At 49.0% G+C, this 25,311-nt stretch overlaps 1 protein-coding gene across 2 annotated transcripts; it reads right to left on the bottom strand.

The window, feature by feature from the left end:
- Nucleotides 1-19,666: 19,666 nt before the first annotated feature.
- On the bottom strand, nt 19,667-22,469 carry LOC142698162 (protein kinase C-like 1). 2 transcript variants are annotated; one of them, XR_012865712.1, is made up of 3 exons: nt 21,966-22,469; nt 20,273-20,802; nt 19,667-20,105 (listed from the first exon to the last, which is right to left on the bottom strand). XR_012865712.1 is itself a non-coding variant. In XM_075847825.1 (2 exons), exons 1-2 carry the CDS (start codon nt 22,212-22,214, stop codon nt 20,503-20,505), a joined length of 549 nt encoding a protein of 182 aa, XP_075703940.1. In that variant the 5' UTR covers nt 22,215-22,469; the 3' UTR covers nt 19,667-20,502. The 2 variants fall into 2 exon arrangements, 1 of the variants encoding a protein (XP_075703940.1); XM_075847825.1 differs by having other exon boundaries at nt 19,667-20,802.
- Nucleotides 22,470-25,311: the final 2,842 nt, after the last annotated feature.

Raw genomic sequence — 25,311 nt, forward strand, 5'->3', positions numbered from 1 at the left:
AGGGCTGTGTGGCGCTCTCTACAGGGGGCTGTATGGCACTATCTATATGGGGCTGTGTGTAACGCTCTCTACGGGGGGAATGTGTGATATATAGAGGGGGCTGTGTATGGCGATATCTATGGGGGTGTGTAATATCTACAGGGGCTGTGTGTGGCACTATGTACAGGGGGCTGTGTGTGGCACTATGTACAGGGGGCTGTGTGTGTATGTGGCGTTTTACAGTGTGTGGTATTATATTCAGGCACGCAGTGTTTAGTGCTATTATATTTAGGGGCACAGTATGTGGCACCATAATAACTTTATTTTCGTTTATAGGTGTGGAAATGTTGGAAAAGTGAGGAGACGTCTGAGTGGCAAATTCTGCAGAAATGAGTCATGGCCGGGAGAAGTCGTCATGAGCGCTGGACCGGATGGAGAAGAAAAGAGGAAGAAAACTACTAGAATCTGAGACGTCGTCACCTGTGAGTCACTAGATTTATAGAGAATCTGTCACCTCTCCTGACATGTTTATTATAGGAATCCTTGTATTTCACAAAAAGTCTTTCTGTAGTCCAGGACTGATAGACAATTCCCCTTGTCAGGAGGATGTGTCCCTGCACAGTGTGATACTCTCAGTATGTATGGACACAGCCCTGTGACAAGGGAAATCGTAACACTGTTAATGCTTGCCCAGAAAGGTAGTGTTAAAAATAGTTACGGCGCGGCAGGGCGGCGGTGAGGAAGGGGGGCCCAAGTTTGGGTAACAGCCCAGGGCCCATGGTCTACTTAATCCGCCACTGAAGACAACACACACAGTGTTTGTCTTTGACGGGGGCTTCTTTGCTGCTGTGTGCAGTCATAAATACTCAGCTGACCGCAGCCTATTTGCTAGCCCACATAAATTGTTGTAAACCCTGACAGCTAGGTTGTTAGTATACATCAGCTGGGGGGAAGTGATTATACTGCCTGATAGGAATTTTACAGATACTTTAGATCACTACCAAGGCAATTCAGCGGACCCGCCGCCCGTTACACACTGTGGCCCAGTCTATTCCCTTCTCCTGTTCAGTTCCTAGTATGCAGCAGTTGCAACTCTGCTGTGCTGTGTCTATTCATATAAGACACATGTACATGTAACCCATTACAGTCACATTAATACAGGGGTTTCTCCACCGCTGGGCTTCACTATCAGCCCGTTGAAGGAACCTCTGGGTTCATGTGCAATCAGACTGTCTCATCATTGACACTGAGGGGGACAGTTATTTGCAATTATTTAACAACCCAATTTCTGGTTTAGGGACTATTATAGTTTCCTCTCTATTACTAAATAAGGGGGAGGTTAGACACATATATATTCTTTACAATCCGGAGCAATCTAAATCAGACATAATTTGTCATAGTGCGCCAATTTAGGGGACTTTGGCGCAACATCATTTTTCATCTAACATTGTTTTAATATAAATTTAATAATAAAGTATTTTTTATTTTTTTGCAATTACAAAACACACTACTTTTCCCACTCCCCGTTCCTTTTTCATATATCGACAATTGGTGGTGTACACCTAGTGTGAATTACTCTAGCATATTATATATAAAATTGTAAGAGGGTAATACCTATTTAAATATATCATCCCCACAGTACAAGCAGAGACTATTCTTCCTGCGGAGCTCTCTACGTTGTTGGGAAGACACGGAGGCCCCGAGTTGCATTGGTTCATCCGAGTTTTCCGTGGAAGAACGAAGCAATGGAACCTCGGGAGCCATCATGGGGGAGCCAGAGGGGAAGGCACAAAAACGTTCAAGTCGTCGTTCCCTGAGACGTCGGTCAAGACATTCCGCTAAAGCCATAACCTGATCTAGAGAGTCAGAAGAGGGATAGCTAACTAACAGGTCTTTCAGGGTGTTCGACAGACCCAATCTAAACTGGCACCTCAAGGTAGGGTCATTCCACCGAGAAGCTACACACCACTTCCTAAAGTCAGAACAGTACTCCTCAACGGGTCTCTTACCCTGACGTAAGGTCACCAACTGACTCTCGGCAAAGGCAGTCTTGTCAGTCTCGTCATAGATGAGCCCGAGAGCAGAAAAAATAAGGTCAACAGAGGAAAGTTCAGGGGCGTCAGGAGCCAAGGAGAAGGCCCATTCTTCGGGGCAGTCCTGGAGCCGGGATATAATTATACCCACTCGCTGGCTCTCAGAACCTGAGGAGTGGGGCCTTAGACGGAAATAGAGCCTACAACTCTCCCGAAAGGAGAAAAAAAGTCTTCCGGTCCCCTGAGAAACGGTCAGACAACTTTAGGTGGGGTTCAAGAGGTGAGGTGGAGGGCACTACCTGGTTAGCATCACGCTGGTTGCACCACTGAGCCAGGTCTTGGACCTGTAGGGAGAGACCCTGCATTTGCTGAGCCAGGGTCTCAAGGGGGTCCATAGTTGTGTAGGAACCAAGGTAGAAAAGGTATATGGGCCGGTGATTATGTAATGTCGGGGAAGGGAGACAGACAGGTGAGCCCTAATCTACCAGCCACTCAGTCCCTGCCTACTTGCATGGCCTGTCCTAGGCGACGGCGTACAACTGGGCGACGGTCCCTACGCTCAATATGTGCACGACAGACAAACATCCAGGGGTACACAGAAGCTAAGGGAAATGGGGCAGTTGCCCATGGCAACACCGTGAGCAACAAGAGTAGTGAACGAGCCGAGTCAAACCAGGAGTGTACAAGGTACCAAACTGTAAAGGATCTGCCAGACACAACTTCTGTGTCGACGCCTGTGGGTAATCAGTCTGCACCTGCTCCTATGTCTGTGAGACTGACTCCATCTTCCACCACTCAGGATGGCAGGCTTAGGAGTGGGAGAGCCTATCACAGCCTGGCCAGACGGAGCTAGCTCCCGCCCACTGTCTATTTATACCTGCCTTTCCTGTTCCTCCTTTGCCTGTGATTCTGCTCTGCTTGTTTCCTGGCTCTGCTGCTGCTGCTTGAACTACTGATCCTCTTCTTGTTATTGACCTTGGCTTACTGACCACTCTCCTGCTCAGCGTTTTGCATCTCGTGCACTCCTGCTTTGACTCGGCTCGTTCACTTCTCTCGTTGCTCACGGTGTCTCCGTGGGCAGCTGCTCCGTTTCCCTAGCTTCTGTGTACCCTTGTCTGTTTGTCTGTCGTGCACTTACTGAGCGTAGGGACTGTCGCCCAGTTGTACCCCGTTGCAATTTTGTTCTGTCATTATTAAGTTTTTTACTCACTCATAATTTTTTCACCTTCGATGCCAAATATTATCATCAGATAAAAGGCACAGCCATGGGCACCGTTTGTGCACCTACTTACGCCAACCTATTTCTTGGTTGGTGGGAAGACATTATCGTTTTTTCTGACGATCTTCTTTCTTTCACGTCACATATCTTATTTTGGGGAAGATACATTGACGACATTCTCATCCTGTGGGATGGGGATGTCAACACCTTTACTGACTTCATGTCTATGCTCAACAACAATTCTATCGGCATGAAATTCACCTACGATATAAATGACCGGGTGATTGATTTTCTTGACCTTAAGATCTCTTTGGACCCTGGTGGGGGTGTCCAAACTGATATATTCCGTAAAGCCACAGCTACTAATAGTTTCTTGCACTGGGATAGCCATCACCCTCCTGCCCTTAAAAGAGGGATACCTATTGGTCAATACCTGCGTGCCAAGCGTAATTGCTCTGATGAGCTATCTTTTCAGAGAGAGTGCGACGGACTCTATCAAAAATTTCAGGCACGAGGGTATCCAAAAAAAAAAAAAAAAATGGTTGCATAGGGCTTATGCTAGAGCTAGGGCGTCTCATAGATCTGACTTACTCTCTGACAGAGGTGCCAAATCTGCATTGCCAACATCGTCTACTGCCATCCGTTGCATTGGCACTTTTGATGTGTGTTCCTCCCAGGTGGTTGGGGTTTTGAAAAGACACTGGTCCATCCTCACTGCTGACCCTGATTTAAAAAGTGTCATTCCTGCTAACCCCGCTATCACCTACCGTAGAGGGAAGAATCTACGCGACCTTCTGGTACATAGTCACTATTCGTCAACTTCTTCCAATACCTCATCCACTTGGTTAAAATCACCTGTCACAGGTTTTCATCCCTGTGGTAGGTGCTCCTTTTGCCCTGTGATGCCCAGGGTAAAGAGCTTCACTAATCCTGTGGATGGGAGGTCGTATGACATCAAGCAGTTTCTTAACTGTCAAAGTACTGGCGTTGTGTATCTAGCCAGATGTTCCTGCCCGAAGCTATATGTCGGTAAGACTCTGCAGGAATTAAGGAGGAGAGTATCTAGACACCTAAGTACCATAAATCTTAAGGAGGATACCACCCTCTCTAGACACATGCATAGGTTTCATCCCGATGGCCCCAAGTCGCTCCAATTTTGGGCCATTGTACAGCTAAGGTTGGGACCTAGGGCTGGTAACCTGGATCGTAGGCTCCTACAGGAGGAAGCACGATGGATCCACCGTCTTGGCTCTATGACTCCTCAGGGACTTAACGAGGGGTTCACATATAGTGCTTTTCTGTGATTGTGTTGTCCCCTTCCCTGCATTCCGTATGGACGTCTCTATCTATTTTTTATTTTAATAATGTATGATGCGTTGGCTTCTGGCATTTTTTAACCGCTGTATACTTATCCATCTGGCCTCTCCTAACGGAGTAGGTGTGTTTCTGATATATTGGCTATTTTAATTACTGTCCTAACATTTGACCATGTATATTCTTTCAGTATGGCGGCGTTTATTATCTGTTGTACTGTAATGGATTTCTTTCATGGTGCTGTACTGGTGAAGATGGGGGTTTTTTTCTGTGTGCGGCTTCATATTTGGGCCATGTGTGCAGGCATCTGCTGCCTTACCAGAGTGGGGGGCAGATGTTGTGCTCTTTGTGCTGGTTGTAATAAGGAGGGACACCTACAATGTTTGCGCATATTTGACATTGTCCCTGCAGTCTGGGTATAATTCTGTTTTCATATTTGACATTGTCCCTGCAGTCTGGGTATAATTCTGTTTTCATGGCTCAGGTACTTTATTCTTAATAACTACTGTGAGATTGGTTGTGCGTCCGCTGTCACATTTTGACGGGTGGATGCACATCAATCCCTGCACTGAGTCCAGGGGGACGCCTACGGCGCTTGCGCCGAGTGCCTGTGTCCTCCCTGTACTCGGTGTATTCTCTAAGTTCTTATCTTGCCCTACTGCGCAGATGCAGTCACTCTGCCCTGAATCGGTGTTGGTGTCAGGTTTGACATCACCTCATGTGCTAAGTCCAGATGGACATCTATTGCGCCTGCGCTGACCTGTCATTTTTTCTCCCGACTCGGCATTACTTTAAGTGCTTTCCCTGCGCTACTGCGCAGGCGCCCACATTCTTTGCATTCTCCCTCCCTACTCGGCATTGGGGGATTTGTGGTGCCTGTCGGCTGTTCTCTGCACTAAGTTCGGCCTGGCTTTCATAGCGCCTGCGCCGATCTTTTATGCCCCGCTATGTTCTTGTTCTGTCCTGCCTTGTTCTAAGTCCCTCAGCTGCTCTACTGCGCAGACGTGCCGTTTCATAACTATCTCGGCACTTCTGTCTATACTACTGCGCAGCTCGCCGGCTGTCATAGGCTGCTTCATACATGGCCCACAATTGGCTGTTCACTCTTCCCTGCTGCTCTGGTTGTCTGCCTTCGCCCGATTGGCGGCCATCCACACACCCACCTCACGTCATCCTATACTCCCATAAGAGGAGCAGTTTTCTCGCGGCGCCGCCATTAGCCCCATGTACCCCTGAGGACGCTACTAGTTAGCGAAACATGTCGGGGGGGCTCTAAGTGTTTTTAATTCCTGCCTAACCGAATCTATTGCCCTACTTTAAGTGTGGCACGCTGCCTCCTGACTGACTGTCAGACGGCATTCATTCCTGGCTGTCTAATACCTTGCTGGCTCCTCCAGCTGGTTGCCTTCACTATAACTTCGGTCCTCGGCAGTGATAATTTTAAACTGTTATACGTGGTCTGTTTTGTGCTATACGTAGCTTAATAAAATTTGATAATAAAATTTATTTTCTATCAACTTTTGGGTGGTCAGGAAAATGGTTCTGTCTGCCTGCAGGCATTCCCTCTATTGACTTTATGTAATGTACCTGCTGACTACCCAGGGTCAAAATCTGTTCTTTTGCCGTTGCCTAGGACGGGTCGTTGCAAGTAGGCAGGGACTGAGTTTCGGGTAGATTAGGGCTCACCTGTCTGTCTCCCTACCCCGTCATTACACAAACACAGAGCAGGAGCTGAGTCAGTAAAGCTAGGGTCAATATGAAGCAGAGGTCAATAGTAATAGCAGGAACAGCAGAGCCAGGAAACAAGAGAGAATCACAGGCAAAGGACAAGCAGCAAATGAAGGTATAAATAAGGGCGGGAGCTAGAACCGTCTGGCCAGGCTGTGATAGGTTCTCCCACTCCTCAGCCTACCAGCCTGAGTGGTAGCAGATCAAGTCACTCTATCAGACCTAGGAACAGATGCAGACTGATTAACCACGGGCGTCGACACAAGCTGTGTCTGGCAGATCCTTTACAACAAGACTCTTGATACTATGTGTACCATTGACTACCAGACTCTGGACACTATATATACAACTGACCATCAGACTCTGGAAACTATATGTATCACTGACCACCAGACTATGGATGCTATATGTATAACTGATCACCAGACTCTGGATGCTATATGTATCACTGACCACCAGACTCTGGATGTGATATGTATCACTGACCACAAGACTCTGAACACTATATATATATATATATATATATATATACCATTGACACCAGACTCTGGATACCATATATACCACTGACCACCAGACTCTGGAAACTATATGTACCACTGACCACGAGACTCTGGATACTATATGGACCACGAACCACCAGACTCAGTATACTGTATATATCACTGATCACAAGACTCTGGATACTATATGTACCGCTGACCATCAGACTCTGGATACTATGACGCTGGATACTATATGTACCACTGACCAACAGACTCTGGTGGTTCGTGGTCCATATAGTATCCAGAGTCTGTTGGTCAGTGGTACATATAGTATCCAGAGTCATAGTATCCAGAGTCTGATGGTCAACGGTACATATAGTATCCAGAGTCTTGTAATCAGTGATATATACAGTATACAGAGTCTGGTGGTTCGTGGTCCATATAGTATCCAGAGTCTGGTGGTCAGTGGTATATATAGTATCCAGAGTCTGTTGGTCAGTGGTACATATGGTATCCAGAGTCATAGTATCCAGAGTCTAATGGTCAGTGGTACATATAGTATCCAGAGTCATAGTATCCAGAGTCTGATGGTCAGCGGTACATATAGTATCCATAGTCTTGTGGTCAGTGATATATACAGTATACAGAGTCTTGTGGTTCGTGGTCCATATAGTATCCAGACTTTGTATACTGTATATACCACTGACCACCAGACTCTGGATATTATATGTACCTCTGACCACCAGACTGTGGATACTTTATGTACCACTGGCCACCAGACTTTGGATACTATATGTACCACTGACTATTGGAAACCACATGTAAGTAGATTGGGGTTAGTTCACCAGCACTGGATGAGGGTAAATTCTCTATCAGAGGCGGCTGTATGACAATAGAGACTAGTGATGAGGCCGGTCAGAGTTTGTGTTTAGTCAGTATTTACGTTAGTCGGCAGAGTCACAGGTGGAGTGAAACGCGTGGGGCGATGGGGGTGATGGACAGCACATTGAGTGGCGTCATCCTCATGTTCCATTGGTGTCGGTGCTGCAGGTTTCTTCCAGCGACATAACAGATATGATCCCCGTATGGTAAGTTCTTTCTTACGTTTTTTCCTATATGACATTTTATGGCCTGTCACATATAGACACATAAAGGTGAGGTAACCAACAGGGCCACGGGCGTAACTAGGAAAGACTGGGCCCCATAGCAAACTTTTGACTGGGGCCCCCCCTCCCCTGGGTGTCACACAACCCCCCCCCTTGTAGATAGTGCCTTTTTTACAAACCCCCCTTTTGATAACGCCATACAGCCCCCCTGTAGATAACGCCATACAGCCCCCTTTGTAGATATCTACAGAGGGGGCTGTATGGCGCTATCTACAGAGGGGGCTGTATGGCGTTATCTACGGGGGGCTGTATGGCGTTATCTACGGGCGGACTGTATGGCGTTCCCTACAGGGGGGGGTGTATGGCGTTCCCTACAGGGGGGGGACTGTATGGCATTCCCTACAGGGGGGGACTGTATGGCGTTCCCTACAGGGGGGGCTGTATGGCACTATCTACAGGGGGAGGCTGTATGGCGCTATCTACAGAGGGGCTGTATGGTGCTATCTATAGGGGGGCTGTATGGCGTTATCTACAGGGGGACTGTATGGCGTTATCTACGGGGGGGCTGTATGGCGTTCCCTACAGAGGGGGCTGTCTGGCGTTATCTACAGGGGGGACTGTATGGTGTTACCTACATGGAGTCTGTATGGCTTTCCCTACAGGGGGGGGTCTGTAGGGAACACCATACAGCCTTCCCTGTAGGGAACGCCATACAGCCCCCCTGTAGGGAACGCCATACAGCGTCCCCCCTGTAGGGAACGCCATACAACGTCCCCCCCTGTAGGGAACGCCATACAGCGTCCCCCCTCCTAAAAAAATGCGACCTACAGTGTGTCCTAATAAAAGACATGTATCCCCTATCCACAGCAGCGATAGGGAGAACGGGGGACTGAAAGTCCCCCTGAAGTTCTCCATGACTAACCTCTGACTTCCCGCGTCTGCGCAGCTCACTAAAAATGAAAGGAGCGCTTGTCACGCATGCGCACAAGCGGGACCGGTGCTCCATTAATTTCTCCGGAACTGCTGACACAGACCCCGGAAGTCCGAGGTTTGTGATGGAGAACTTCAGGGGACTTTCAGTCCCCCGTTATCCCTATCGCTGCCAGCGATCACGCATGTATCCCCTTGACCTGCCTAGGTAGAGTCGTGTGTTAACCTTAGACCATACTATCCCCTCCACCCCCACTTAGTAAAGACACATGACACCGAGGTTGGATGTGAAATGGCCACAGCAGCCGTTTATTAATTTCACAGTTTTATAAAAACAATTTAAATCCGAAACATTCGGATAACTAGTTAGGAATCCACCAGAGAATTCCTCCTAATAATTCACATGACCCAACATGGGTCAGAATCATAAATAACAATTAAACGTTAACATTAACCCGAGCAGAGGAAGTCCTTGAAGCCCCTTCAGATGTTCCTTATTAAGAACACACCGAATTAGCCATCTGCAAACCACCAATTACCTCCAGCCGTAAACCAGCTCGGAAGCACCGTTCACCTCTGCAGATGGCTCCAACCACTAGAAGTCCACTTCAAGGGGATAACACCCGATGAAGCCCTCAAGTGATATACCGACCACTAGAAGTCCACTTCAAAGGGATAACACCCGATGAAGCCTTCAAGTGATATACCTTCTACCAGAAGACCACTTCAAAGGGATAACACCCGATGAAGTCTTCAACCATGTACCTTTTTTGGGGGACGCATACCCCCGATGCGACCCCCCCACCATTTTGTACTGACTGGCCTCAAGGACTCCCCCCGCCAGCTGCCATGACAACAGAACCTACTCCGGAAAAAAGAAAAACATGTTAAATAAGCACACAAATAAAACACAACGCTCATAGACGGACGTACATAAGACCTAAGGAGTAACAAACCAAGGGTGGGAGGGTGGGAGCTTACTTGCTTCTATGTTACCCCTCCCGCTGCTTCCGGCTCAATGCCGAGAAACAGCGGGAAGCGCAGTAACGGCCCCCCGTCCCCCTTAACTCCTCCCCGTCCCTCCTTCAGCTCCTTCCAACTCTCCCTCACCTAATTAACCCTTTCCCTACCAGGACGGTCATGTCGGCTTCCCTTCACCCTGCGGCTGCGTCCAGCCTCTTCTTGACCTGCCTAGGTAGAGTCGTGTGTTAACCTTAGACCATACTATCCCCTCCACCCCCACTTAGTAAAGACACATGACACCGAGGTTGGATGTGAAATGGCCACAGCAGCCGTTTATTAATTTCACAGTTTTATAAAAACAATTTAAATCCGAAACATTCGGATAACTAGTTAGGAATCCACCAGAGAATTCCTCCTAATAATTCACATGACCCAACATGGGTCAGAATCATAAATAACAATTAAACGTTAACATTAACCCGAGCAGAGGAAGTCCTTGAAGCCCCTTCAGATGTTCCTTATTAAGAACACACCGAATTAGCCATCTGCAAACCACCAATTACCTCCAGCCGTAAACCAGCTCGGAAGCACCGTTCACCTCTGCAGATGGCTCCAACCACTAGAAGTCCACTTCAAGGGGATAACACCCGATGAAGCCCTCAAGTGATATACCGACCACTAGAAGTCCACTTCAAAGGGATAACACCCGATGAAGCCTTCAAGTGATATACCTTCTACCAGAAGACCACTTCAAAGGGATAACACCCGATGAAGTCTTCAACCATGTACCTTTTTTGGGGGACGCATACCCCCGATGCGACCCCCCCACCATTTTGTACTGACTGGCCTCAAGGACTCCCCCCGCCAGCTGCCATGACAACAGAACCTACTCCGGAAAAAAGAAAAACATGTTAAATAAGCACACAAATAAAACACAACGCTCATAGACGGACGTACATAAGACCTAAGGAGTAACAAACCAAGGGTGGGAGGGTGGGAGCTTACTTGCTTCTATGTTACCCCTCCCGCTGCTTCCGGCTCAATGCCGAGAAACAGCGGGAAGCGCAGTAACGGCCCCCCGTCCCCCTTAACTCCTCCCCGTCCCTCCTTCAGCTCCTTCCAACTCTCCCTCACCTAATTAACCCTTTCCCTACCAGGACGGTCATGTCGGCTTCCCTTCACCCTGCGGCTGCGTCCAGCCTCTTCTTGACCTGCCTAGGTAGAGTCGTGTGTTAACCTTAGACCATACTATCCCCTCCACCCCCACTTAGTAAAGACACATGACACCGAGGTTGGATGTGAAATGGCCACAGCAGCCGTTTATTAATTTCACAGTTTTATAAAAACAATTTAAATCCGAAACATTCGGATAACTAGTTAGGAATCCACCAGAGAATTCCTCCTAATAATTCACATGACCCAACATGGGTCAGAATCATAAATAACAATTAAACGTTAACATTAACCCGAGCAGAGGAAGTCCTTGAAGCCCCTTCAGATGTTCCTTATTAAGAACACACCGAATTAGCCATCTGCAAACCACCAATTACCTCCAGCCGTAAACCAGCTCGGAAGCACCGTTCACCTCTGCAGATGGCTCCAACCACTAGAAGTCCACTTCAAGGGGATAACACCCGATGAAGCCCTCAAGTGATATACCGACCACTAGAAGTCCACTTCAAAGGGATAACACCCGATGAAGCCTTCAAGTGATATACCTTCTACCAGAAGACCACTTCAAAGGGATAACACCCGATGAAGTCTTCAACCATGTACCTTTTTTGGGGGACGCATACCCCCGATGCGACCCCCCCACCATTTTGTACTGACTGGCCTCAAGGACTCCCCCCGCCACAGCGAAACAGGCCTTGACCCCCTTAAGCCTGTGAGTTCCTCCACACCACCACCGCCCTTTCTATGCCTTCTGCTATCGCCAAGCTCCAAAGATCAATGCCAACCTCGGTCAGATGAACCCCGTCACTTCTCCAGAAATTCCCCACTCCTGACTCCAAATCCCTATGCCTTACGCAAATGCCCCCGTTCTTTGCCACAAAACGGGACACCGCCCGGTTAACCTTTATGCGAGCCTTATTGACTCTCTCCACCGATCTAGCTAACCGCCAATGCTTTCTTGGGACTATGTCCGACCACACTAACACCAACTTGGGATAAGATACCCACAAACACAACATATCATGTTTGATATCCCGCACCAACTCACGAAAAGGGCGGACTCCTAAGTCATTCCCACCCACGTGCAGCACTAAAACCTCCGGAACCCTATCAAGCCGCGCATATGTCTGGAATTCCGCCAACACCCTGTTCCATGACATACCTCAGCCTCAGCCAATGCACAACCGCATCCTGTCGCGGAATGCGCAACTGGCGACCATCCGGGCGGACGTCCGCCCTCAAAGCCCCCCAGTGCACGTACGAATGACCCATCAACCACACCAGACAAGGAGGCGAATCTGAAACGGAAAAAACAATTAGGCACCACCAATATAACATTTGTAAAGCGTACACAACCCCAATCATAACATATGGGGGCGGACATAGGACTTAAACCTTTTTGACTCCCAACGCCCAATACGCCTCACCCCTTCATCATCCAACCCCCAGCGCCCCGCTTCTGTTGCTGCGCAAATCCTGAAGGAATGAGATGAATATGAGCCTGCCGCAACACCAACCGCCGTCAAACATTTTTTAAATACAGCTCCAAACTGAAACCTGGACAAAAACGACCCGTCCACATGACGTAACAAAGGCAAATCTGGAGACCCCCTGCTTTGCGTAAAACCCCGCATGCACTCTACTGGGCACATAACCGACCCCGGGAGGGCGAACAAAACTATCAGTTTTCCCTTCCCTACTTGGTCAGTTTTTGACCGACGCAACCATACCTCCAGCCGATCTGCGAATAGGCTCACCTCCCCAGATCTCAGCCCCCCTGCCTGTTTGGTACTTGGCGACACCAACTCACCTATTCTAAATGCTCCAAAAAACGCTAACGAAAAAGCCAATCGAAACAAATCCATTTCATCTGAAGAACGACATACCGATGCTAATGAACCGCCCAACGAGTTAAGCAAAGCAAACGACACCGGCCTTCTACTATCTGCCTCCACCCTACCTCGACGCAACCTCTTCAAAGCCTGCGATACCAGAAATTCCTTCGATACATCCCGAAAGCCCCGCAGCTTAAACCCAAACGCCACCGCAGATATGAACCGGTTCACCTTCGCTACTGAAAACCCCGCCTCCCAGGCGTCCCCTAACCAGTACAAAAGTGCCACCAACCTGTCTCTATCCGTATTGACGTCACCCAACTCTCTTACCCACTCCTCCCACTGCCTCCAACAAGCAGCATACGCACTCCACGTCGCGCGCGCCAAAGACCTTTTTAACAGCTGCTCTACGGGACCGATACCAGATCCCAAAGATGCTCCGGACACGCCAACCCGAGACGTTCCGCTCCCGGTGCCAATTGCCGAAACCAGTCCCACTGCGAGCGAGAAAGAGCATCAGCGATACAATTCTGAACACCCGGGACATGCACCGCCACCACCCACGCGTTCAATGACAAACACACCAACACTAAATGTCGCAACAATTGAACTACCGGAGGAGAGGACGCTGTGATGTTATTAATGGCAAGCACCACCCCCATGTTGTCGCAGTAAAAACGGACCTTCTTATCCCTGAGCCTGTCCCCCCAAATGGTAGCCGCCACCACGATGGGAAACAGCTCGAGCAGGGCCAGATTCCGCGTGAGTCCACTGGACACCCAGCTAGCCGGCCATTGACCCGCGCACCACGGACCTCCCCCGTAAGCTCCAAAACCGCCCACCCCAGCCGCATCCGTAAAAATATTCAAATCACTCGTATCCTGCGCAGGAGCCATCCATAGCGAGCGACCATTGTACTGGCCCAAGAAGTCATCCCAAACCTGAAGATCAGCTCGGTGCTCCTCCTTGAGCCGCACAAAATGATGCGGCGCGCGCACTCCCGCCGTTGCCGCCGCCAACCTCCTACCAAACACCCTCCCCATCGGCATAATCCGGCAGGCGAAATTCAACTTCCCCAGCAGCGACTGAAGCTCCCTCAGCGCCATTTTCCTCATTCTACAAGCCCGTCGAACCTCCAGCCTCAAAGCACCCAACTTATCCGCCGGGAGCCGACACTCCATTGCCACCGAGTCAATTTCGATTCCCAAGAAACAAATCGTCGCTACCGGGCCCTCCGTTTTTTCCGGCGCCAAAGGGATCCCAAAATCCCTCGCCACCTTCTGTAGTGCATGAAGCAAATTACCGCAAACCGGCGAACCCCCCGGGCCAACGCACAAAAAATCATCTAAGTAATGGATCAACGAATCGACCCCGGATACTCCCCTCGTTACCCACTCCACGAAGCTACTAAACGCCTCGAAGTATGCACAAGAAAGAGAACACCCCATCGGAAGGCACCGATCCACGTAAAAGGCCCCATTCCAAAAACAACCCAAAAGCCGTTGGCTTTCAGGATGGACCGGCAACAACCTGAACGCCGCCTCGATGTCGGTTTTTGCTAGCAGCGCCCCCGGACCCGCAGCCCGCACTAACCCCACCGCCTTATCGAATGAGGTATAAACTACGGAACACAACTCGTGATCAATCCCGTCATTTACCGACGAACCTTTGGGATACGATAAATGTTGAATCAAACGAAACTTTCCGGACTCGCGTTTAGGGACAATACCCAAAGGGGACACAACTAAATCTTTTACCGGTGACTCAACAAATGGCCCCGACATGCGCCCCAACGAAACTTCTTTTAACAACTTTTCCGACACGACTTCCGCATGCAAGTAAGCCGATTTAAAATTCCTCCGCGTAACCGGAACCTCATAAGGAGGCGGAGGAATAACAAAACCAACACGAAACCCTTCATAAAGCAACTTAGCTGCCGCCCTATCCGGATACTCACTTAGATAAGGGGCCATCCTTTCCATCCTCACCGGCGACACCCCCTTGACCAGCCCCGTGCTGGTTCCCTGACCTCTTTTTTCGCAGACATTTTGCCGCCCCGTGTGATGCACCATTACACTCGGAGCACACGTGCTTGAACTTGCACGTGGCCCCGAACTTGCACTGACCTTCATTGAATTGCCAGCAAAACCCCGCCTTTCCCCCGCCGCTTTGTCCACTCTGACTAGACTGGCCTCCCTGGCCACCGCTCCCGAGAAAGGGCTGCCTAACCGGAGCCGTAACCCGTAACCAGAGAGCAATATCCTTCTGGTCCCACCGAATCGCCGGCCGAACCGCCTTCCGCTGACGGAATTGCTCATCATATCGCAGCCACGCCTGACCCCCATACGCCCTATGAGCCTCCCCAATGGCATCAAAATAACAAAACAACGCCGAACAATTTTCCGGCGCCTTTTCCCCTATCACACTCGCCAATATGGCGAACGCCTGCGACCAATTAACGAACGTCTGCGGGATAAGCCTATACCGCCGCCGTTCCTCCTCGTCCTTTTTACTCTCATCCCGCTTGCTCTTATCCAAATTAAATTTAGCCAGCGGCAAGAGAGAAAAAATTTCAACATATTCGTCTTTCCAGATCCGATCACGCACCTCCTGCTTTAAATGCGCCCCCAACGGACCCTCAAAACAAACATACACCTCCCCCCGAGCACGATCGTCCATACGCACTCGATCGCCGTCCTTCTGTGCCTCGGTCTGTACCGACACCGCGACCGCCTCTCTAACCGCCACCACAGGATGCGCCTGTAACGATCCCACGTCCCTGGGGCCTTCCCAAACTACCGCAGGAGACACTTCCGTTACTACCGGAGCCGCGGCCCTATCCAGGCGCCCCACCAGCTCCCGTAAGCAACCCACTAAGTCTGCCAAACCCGCTCCGTCGCGTCCGCCCGCGCCACTACCGGCCCCCGATGCAATGCTAGCAGCCCCCCCGCCGACACCCGACATAAAAATCGCTGGATAAGACAATGATGGAGTTATACACTCACCGGGCTGCACAGGCGCTGTGTTCCCGTCAGCCGGACCATCCTGACCTCGACGATACACGTCCAGTTCACCTTCCTCCAGTTCTTCTCTCGCCGACGACTGTCCCTCCCAACGACATCTTCGGAACGGGGATGAGGACGCGCTGACCGATGGGCCGGCAACCTGCCGCCCGACCGCCGGGACCCAGACTTCCGACCGGACCTGTTGCCTCGACGTCGCTGCAGATCTAGGCGTCCGTCTAGACGATCCTGACGAAGCCTGCCCCCTGGCCGGAACATCACCATGCGGGGCGGCCGTACCTTGTCCTCCAAATCTTCCATCTGATGGGGGAGGGGTGACAGGGAGCCCAGCCTGCGACTCCCTGCTTACCGCCGGACCCCGTCGCGGCCTGGGATTCCTGCCAGGACGCAGGGCCTGGGAAGGGGCGGTCCTCCCAGCTGCCTGGCCTGCAGCGTCCGGGATCGGGCTCCCTCTGCGACGCCGTGTCCGCGGGACTACCTCCGGACTGAGGCGCTCTGGAGGTCGGGACTGCCGAGAGGGACGGGTCGACCCAGCCTGCGTCGCCGTCACCCCTGGCACCGCTCTCTGCCTGCCCAGCGCAGGAGCGGTTGTTGCCGACTCCCCCCCCGCCGCCATAGCCATGCTCGTAAGGGGGCCGGGGGAGGGGAGCCTGTCCTTTTCAACAGACCCCGAACGCCGTGCCCGACGTGGCGAAACGGCGTCCGGGATCCTCGTTATTGCAGCCACGGTCTCCTCTAGCCATCCGGGACCGTGGTGCACAGCAGCGGCACGCAGCCGCTCTAACGTGAGGGCTTCTGCCATCACTAAAAGCACGGGCAACGGGGAGCTTACTTGCTTCTATGTTACCCCTCCCGCTGCTTCCGGCTCAATGCCGAGAAACAGCGGGAAGCGCAGTAACGGCCCCCTGTCCCCCTTAACTCCTCCCCGTCCCTCCTTCAGCTCCTTCCAACTCTCCCTCACCTAATTAACCCTTTCCCTACCAGGACGGTCATGTCGGCTTCCCTTCACCCTGCGGCTGCGTCCAGCCTCTTCTATCCTGTGGATATCCTGTGGCTAGGGGATACATGTCTTTTGTTTAATGGCAGAGCGGGGAGATACCTCCCTGCTCTGCCGTACTGTTCAGTGGCGTCTCGCTGTAGCAGCCATAGCGGCTGCTAGCGGAGCCTCCGGCCATGGTGGGGGCCCGTGCCGGCGGGCGACACGGGCCCCCTCATGCCACGGGCCCCGTAGCAGCCACTACTGCTGCTACGGCGGAAGTTACGCCACTGACCAGGGCCGTATTTACCATTAGATACCTGCGGGCACCAGATCACTGTAGTACTACCGATAATGAATCCTCTTCCTGTGTGTTTTCCGATTTTATGTAACTAAAGCTTAATCGCTGTATAAATGAAAAGTTCTACAACTTCCTAATCTACTTTATGTTTCTTAGCTGAGAGCAGGACTAGCGATGTACAGGTTCACTGCATCTGAATGTAAGCAAGAGTGTCCTCATTCACTGACAGCAAACAGATCTTGAAAATGGTGAGTAATTGAAACATAAATGATATTATAAAGTTGTAGAACTTCTCATGTATACAGGAATAAAGTATTTATTATATGGGGGCATGGCTGTAAATATGCCCCCGGATATGACGACTCCTTGTATAGACCAGTCCTATTGGATCTCTCGGTGTGGACGTCTCTGCAGGGGATTTTTCTTCTTCATGAATGTTGATCTCTGGTGTGAAGGATCTGGTAACAGGAGCATCCATGAGGTGAGGGCCCTGACTGTAGGGGGCAGCATTGTAGCCGATCCTCCATCCCCCACTGTGCCCCATTCAGTGTATCCCGTTTAGATAATCCTCCACAATCTAAATAGCCTGTACTTCAGCTCTCTCCTGCACTGATACATTGTAACAAACTCTCACTTATCATTATGTAACCATTAAAGCTGTTTTCTGGTTTGGAAAACCCATTTTCAAATGCCCTATTAGGGAATTTTGGGGTAATAGTGTGGGTTCCCCCGTTCAGGACCCTGATTAATTATCCAGAATGGAGAGGGGCAACAAACATCATCTCCTGCTCAGGAGGACCATCACATCCATGTATTACATGCCCAGCCCGGTGATTATAGAACTGTGTAATACTTTACTTCCCCTTTAGAGATGCTGTAGGGAAATTAAACTCTTGCAGCAAGTTCCCCCACAGATTACTGGACCCCTCTAGCAAAACGGTATTGTAAAAACCTGACAACACCTGTAAGGCTCTGTTCACACCACATTTGGGCTTTAAATCTGACATATACCTTTAAAGTGTAGCTAAACGTTTGACAAACTTCTGACATGTCATAGTGACATAGTGACACGTCAGAAGATTGGATTGGTGGGGGTCCGAGCACTGAGACCCCCACCAATCACTAGAATGAAGCAGCTGAAGCCCCCGTGTGAGCGCCCAGTCGCTTCGTGTTTGTTCGGCTTTTTCCAGAAATAAATGTATCGGTGAACGGACTCAATAGAAAGTCTATGAGCCGATACATTTTTCCGGAAAAAGCTGAACAGACAGGAAGCGGCTGAGCGCTCACACGAGACCTTCAGCTGCTTCGTTCTAGTGATTGGTGGGGGTCTCAGAGCTCGGACAACATTTACTACACAGAAGTCCAATGGGAATAAAAACAAGCACAAAGATGTAGGGGGTAAAAGGAAAGTTTTATTTACAGATAAGGGAAGGTTATATTTTATTATTAGGAGATTATTCTAGAAGTATTAAGACTACTATTATTATATACTGTGTATATGTATGTGTCATCTATTTATCTATTATACTAAACCTATCTAAAGGCCGTGGTGATCCAGAAGAAGGCGAAAACCCCCTGTGAGGAATGAGCCAATTGTCCTCATATTAGGGGGGAAAATTCCTTCCTGACCCCAAATATGGCGATCGGCATAAATCCCAGGATCAGAGGCTGAAGTGTAACATGTGTAATATGGGGAAAGACTAGGGGAAAATTACTCATTTTTTTTTATTATTAGTTTTAATGAACTACTGTATTTATTTATGTGTAAACTATAAATTGTATTAAATTAAGATTTATTTTTAATTATTTTCTATATTTATATTATGTTACTTATGTGTGTTACTACTTATTACTCTATCATCCTAAACCTATTTAAGGCCGTGTTGATCCAGAGGAAGGCGAAAACCCCCTTTGAGGAATGAGCCAATTGTCCTCATATTAAGGGGGGAAAATTCCTTCCTGACCCCAAATATGGCGATCAGAATAATCCCAGGATCAAAGGCTAAAGTCTAATCTAAATGTACTATGCGTCTATATGCGGGTGGCTATACTTATCATGTAGTGTGGTGTCTATACTTATTATATAGTGGGGTGATGTGGGTGATGTGAGTGATGTGGGTGATGTGGGTGATGTGGGTGCATTACTTACCTGGCCTGTGCTGAGGTGAGATCAGGTATAATGGCCGCTCCGGCCCCAGGACTACAACATGCGGCTATTATTCCTGATCTCCCCAGATGGAAACTAAGCACAGGCCGCTCCTGGGGGGTGTAGAGGATCTTCAGGCTGGAGTGATGTCAGATGCCTGCCCGGGATTGGAGGATGGCAAGTCAAGGCTCTGGTGCAGCAGCAAGATGGCAGAGGTGTGGCATGAAGATGGTAAGGAGAGAGATGATGGTCTGGGCAGCCGAGGTGACATACAGCAGCAGAGACTTGAGGCGCGGGTCAGGAGGCATGAAGTTCTGGGCCCTTGTCCTGAGATCTTATCGGGTCCAGCTTGGTGACATGAAGCTGAACCCGGCCAAGGGGTGAAGGGCTTTGTTATTCTCTGGCCACTTCAGATGTTGGTTCTCCAGAACGGGCACAAATGGTGTAAATGGTGGCTGTGCCCTCCTCTCCTGCAGTTCCTCCCAGCCGATGGTGGAGAAGAATGGATGCTCTCTGATGTTCCCGCACACACCGAGGCGCCTCTTAGAATTTTTACGGACCAGTCTCTTGGTCAGATGTTTCACGTCAGGATTAAGCCAAGTTGGAAATTTAGGCTTCGCGGTGGTGATGGCTTTGATAGCCATTTGCCTGACGGGGCCGTTGTAAAATGGGGAGCGTCCTGCTGCCATCCTGGACACCACAATCCCCAGGCTCCACCAGTCAACTGCGGTGCCGTATTTTTTTCTAAGAAGCACCTCGGGGGCCATGTAATGCAACGTTCCCGTCACTCCACGGATCTTATTGGAGGCGGTGACGCCATCTTGGGCCAATCCCAGGTCGATGATACGGACGTGGCCATCTGCATCCAACATTATATTCTCCGGCTTTAGATCTCTGCAAAGAAATAAGACGAGAGAATGACAAATCCGCCCAGTGATCCAGGAGACGGGGGATGGGTCATTGCACCACCAAGCAGAATAGCCATTCAGGAGTGTAGGAAAGCTGGGTGCAGTGTTTCCAGCATGTAAAGGAGAATGAAAGAAGGGGGAAGTTCTGCTTACCGGTGGACGATGTTGTGTCCATGGAGGAACTGGAGGCCACATATCATCTCTGCTGTGTAGAATCTGATGGGGAGAACAGAGCGGAGTCTCAATGTCATGAAATCTTCCTCTATCAATTCCCTAATATCATGTTATGATGGAGTGTGTGCGGTCTCTAGCAGAGAGGAGGCGCTGATAATGGCAGCCTGTATTCTGCATTCTCTGTATTATCCTTCATCTGACCTCCCCCCTCACCTTTTCTTCTTTCCACCCCCCTCAGTCTCCTGATTATTTACTCGCCTTACGTTGCCGATGTTCAAGCAGCCGCACATCCTGATCAAAGCCTCCAGGCTGCCACCGGACAGATACTCCGTGATAAAAAATGCCCGCTCCTCAGATTGATGTGCGGCATAGAGGTGGCATAGGAACGGGCAGTGTCTGGCCGCTAGGAGTATCCGCCGCTCTCTCATAATTTCGTCCGTATTGTCCCGTTTGGTGATCATTTTTACGGCCATGTAGGTGTTTCGGCCGGGGACTGATGCCAGGACCACCTGAGGAAAACAAATGGAGATTCCTCATGAGAAGAAGAAGGAACAGGGGTGGACAGAGAGGTGGGTCAGTCGGGTAGTGCCCAGGACTCTACAGCAGAACAAAGCTGAGCTCCCAGCATAATGCAGTGTCTGCTGTTGGGTCCTGTATGGAGAGGTCTTCACGCCTAACCCACATTTGACATAATTATCTTAGTTGGTGGGGGTAGTAAGGAGCAGGATCATACGCTATAATAGCGACCGTGGCATCTGAACAGTTAAATAGAGGTAAGCTCCCGCTGTCACCCCATCACCCCTACCCGTAACGCGATCACAGTGTGTAGATAGTTGTCATGGCAGCCAGGGGGCCTAATGAAGACCCCAAGGTCTGCCAACTTGGTCCTCCTACTAAGCTTAATAGGAGGAGGCTAAAAGAACAATTCAAGCGATACATAAATATTGCAGTCAAAATAAATAAATAAACTTTTTTCTATTTCGTTTTGTTTAGCTCCTCGAAAAATGGAATAAAAAGTTAAAAAGTGAGTAAAAGTTTTATGTAACCCGAAATAGTACCAATAAACAGTACAGCTCGCCCCACAAAAAACAAGTCCTCACACCGCCCCATCAACAGAAAAATAAAAAAAATTCGGAGTTTCAGAATATGGAGACACAACAAATTAATGTTTTTACAAAATGTTTTTATTGGATAAAAAGTATAAAAAATAAACCAATATAATTTTGGTATCCCGTTATTGTACTGACCCGCAGAATAAAGGTAACATGTCATTTTTACCACTTAGTTAACTCCATAAAAGCCAAATTATTAAACCAATGGAGGAATTGCTGTTTTGTTTTTTTTTGCTATTTCACCTAAAAAAAACAGCCTTTTACAATGTTCCCAGTAAATGATATGGTACATTGAATGGAGCCATTAAAAACTACAACTCGTGCCCCCAAAAATCAAAATCTCTCATATGTCGACAGAAAAATACTAAAATGAAAAACTAAAGTAGTGGTTATGGGGGCAGGAATACTTCTGGATGTCCTATTAGGCATCCCATAGGAGATCACTACACCCATCATCCATCCAGCATAGCATGGTGACAACAGAGAACAATTGATGGAGATAAAAGGTCAACTTTAGGTTTACCACCCTATAAAATGAAATATTTCGATATTATACTCACTTTGCCAAAGCTGCCCCTACCCAGGACCTGGTGGATGGTGAAGCGGCTGATGGTAAGCCTGGCATAGGGGCTGGATGTTCCAGGATCTTGGCTGCTCCCAGGTCTTGGCTCCTCATCCTCCAATCCTCTGTCCTTGGCTCCTCTCCTCTTCTTCGTCATCTTCTTGAATCCGGTGACGCTGTCCTCCTCCCTCTTCCTCTTCTCCTCTTCTCTCTTCTCGCCGTCTTCTCCATGTCCATTGGACGCCATTTTCACCAATATCTTCCTACCTGTAGACTTCAGTCCGATCGCTGCCGTCGACAGTTGAAAGTAAACGGCAGTTGGTCGTGTGCAGGTCACGTGATGTCAGAGGTCATGGAATCCTCAGGTGGCACCTGCCTGGCAGTAACCTGCTCTGCCATGTCTGATGTGGGCATCATGAGTGCCAGTCTAGTGTCCAGAGCTGTGTTTCCCAACCAGGGTTTCTTATGGCCTGGTCAGGGGCCTGCAGAACACAGTAGCAATACATGCCACTCCTACAGTAGAGATAAACAACGGTTATTTGCTCAGGTTATTGGCAAAACCCTTTTCATCCACAATATAGAATCTGGGTTTATATTTAGGGGTCTGTATTTATTTAGGGGTCTGGTCTGAGGTCTGTATTTATTTAGGGGTCTGGGGTCTGTATTTATTTAGGGGTCTGGTCTGAGGTCTGTATTTATTTAGGGGTCTAGTCTGTAGTCTGTATTTATTTAGGGGTTCCGTATGGGGTCTGTATTTATTTAGGGGTCTAGTCTGGGGTCTGTATTTATTTAGGGGTCTGGTCTGGGGTCTGTATTCATTTAGGGGTCTAGTCTGGGGTCTGTATTTATTTAGAGGTCTGGGGTCTGTATTTATTTATGGGTCCGGTCTGGGGTCTGCATTTATTTAGGGGTCTGGTCTGGGGTCTGTATTTATTTAGGAGACTGGTATGTGGTCTCCATTTATTTAGGGGTCTGGTCTGGGGTCTGTATTTATTGTGGGGCCTGGTCTGGTGTCTGTATTTATTCAGGGGTCTGGTCTGGGGTCTGTATTTATTTAGGGGTCTGGTGTGGGGTCTGTATTTATTTAGGGGTCTTGTCTGTGGTCTGTGTTTATTTAGGGGCCTAGTCTGGGGTCTGTATTTATTTAGGGGTCTGGTCTGGGGTCTGAATTTATTTAGGGGTCTGGTCTGGGGTCTGAATTTATTTAGGGGTCTAGTCTGTGGTTTGCATTAATTTGGGGGTCTGGTCGGGGGTCTGTATTTATTAAGGGGTCTACTCTGGGGTCTTTATTTTTTTAGGGGTCCGGTCAGTGGTCTGCATTTATTTAGGGGTATAGTCTGGGGTCTGTATTTATTTAGGGGTCTAGTCTTGTGTCTGTATTTATTTAGGGGTCTGGTCTGGGGTCTGCATTTATTGAGGATTCTAGTCTGGGGTCTGTATTTATTTAGGGGTCTGGTCTGGGGTTTGAATTCATTTAGGGGTCTAGTCTTGGGTCTGTATTTATTTAGCGGTCTGGTCTATGGTCTGCATTTATTTAGCGGTCTGGTCTGGGGTCTGTATTTATTTAGGGGTCTAGTCTTGGGTCTGTATTTAGGTGTCCGGTCTGGGGTCTGTATTTATTTAGGGGTCCGGTCTGGGGTCTGCATTAACTTAGGTGTCTGGTCTGGCGTCTGTATTTATTAAGGCATCTAGTCTGGGGTCTGTATTTATTTAGGGGTCCGTTCTGGGGTCTGTATTTATTTAGGGGTCTGGTCTGGGGTCTGTATTTATTTAGGGGTCTGGTCTGGGGTCTGTATTCATTTAGGGGTCTAGTCTAGGGTCTGTATTTATTTAGTGGTCCGGTCTGGGGTCGGCATTTATTTAGGGATCTGGTCTGTGGTCTGCATTGATTTAGGGGTCTGGTCCGGTGTCTGCATTAATTTAGGGGCCTAGTCTGGGGTCTGTATTTATTTAGGGGTCTGGTCTGGGGTCTGCATTGATTTAGGGCTCTGCTCTGGGGTCTATTTATTTAGGGGTCCAGTCTGGGGTCTGAATTTATTTAGGTGTTCTGTCTGGGGTCTGTAAATATTTATGGGTCTAATTTTGGGTCTGTAATTATTTAGGGGTCTGGTCTGGGGTCTGTATTTGATTTAGGGATCTGGTCTGTGGTCTGCATTGATTTAGGGCTCTGCTCTGGGGTCTATTTATTTAGGAGTCTGGTCTGGGGTCTGTATTTATTTAGGGGTCTGCTCTGGGGTCTGTATTTATTTAGGGGTCTGGTTTGGGGTCTGTATTCATTTAGGGGTCTGGTCTGGGGTCTGTATTTATTAAGGGGTCTAGTCTGGGGTCTGTATTTATTTTAGGGGTCCGGTCTGGGGTCTGCATTTATTTACGGCTCTAGTCTAAGGTCTGTATTTATTTAGGGGTCCAGTCTGGGGTCTGTATGATTTAGGGGTCCGGTCTGTAGTCTGAATTCATTTAGGGGTCTGGTCTGGGGTCTGTAATTATTTAGTGGTCTGGTCTGTGGTCTGCATTGTTTTAGGGGTCTGTAATTATTTAGGGGTCTGGTCTGTGGTCTGCATTGATTTAAGGGTCTAGTCTAGGGTCTGTATTTATTTAGGGGTCTGGTCTGGGGTCTGTATTTATTTAGGGGTCTGGTCTGGGTCTGTATTTATTTAGGGGACTGGTCTGTGGTCTCCATTGATTTAGGGGTCTAGTCTGGGGTCTGTTATTTATTTAGGGGTCTGGTCTGGGGTCTGTATTTATTTAGGGGTCCGGTCTGAGGTCTGCATTTATTTAGGGGTCTGGTCTGGGTCTGTATTTATTTAGGGGACTGGTCTGTGGTCTCCATTGATTTAGGGGTCTAGTCTGGGGTCTGTTATTTATTTAGGGGTCTGGTCTGGGGTCTGTATTTATTTAGGGGTCCGGTCTGAGGTCTGCATTTATTTAGGGGTCTGGTCTGTGGTCTGTATTTATTTAGGGAAGTGGTCTGGGGTCTGTATTTATTTAGGGGTCTGGTCTGGGGTCTGTATTTATATAGGGGTCGGGTCTGGGGTCCGTAATTATTTAGGGGTCTGGTCTGGGGTCTGTAATTATTTAGGGGTCTGGTCTGGGGTCTGTATTTATTTACGGGTCTGGTCTGGGGTCTGTATTTATTAAGGGGTCTGGTCTGTGGTCTGCATTGATTTAGAGGTCTGGTCTGGGGTCTGTATTCATTTAGGGGTCTGGTCTGTGGTCTGCATTGATTTAGGGGTCTGGTTTGTGGTCTGTATTTATTTAGGGGTCTGGTTTGGGGTCTGTAATTATTTTGGGGTCTGGTTTGGAGTCTGTATTTATGTAGGGGTCTGGTCTGTGGTCTGCATTGA

This window comes from Rhinoderma darwinii, assembly GCF_050947455.1.
Source record: "Rhinoderma darwinii isolate aRhiDar2 chromosome 12 unlocalized genomic scaffold, aRhiDar2.hap1 SUPER_12_unloc_4, whole genome shotgun sequence".
NCBI classification, from domain to species: Eukaryota; Metazoa; Chordata; class Amphibia; order Anura; family Rhinodermatidae; genus Rhinoderma; species Rhinoderma darwinii.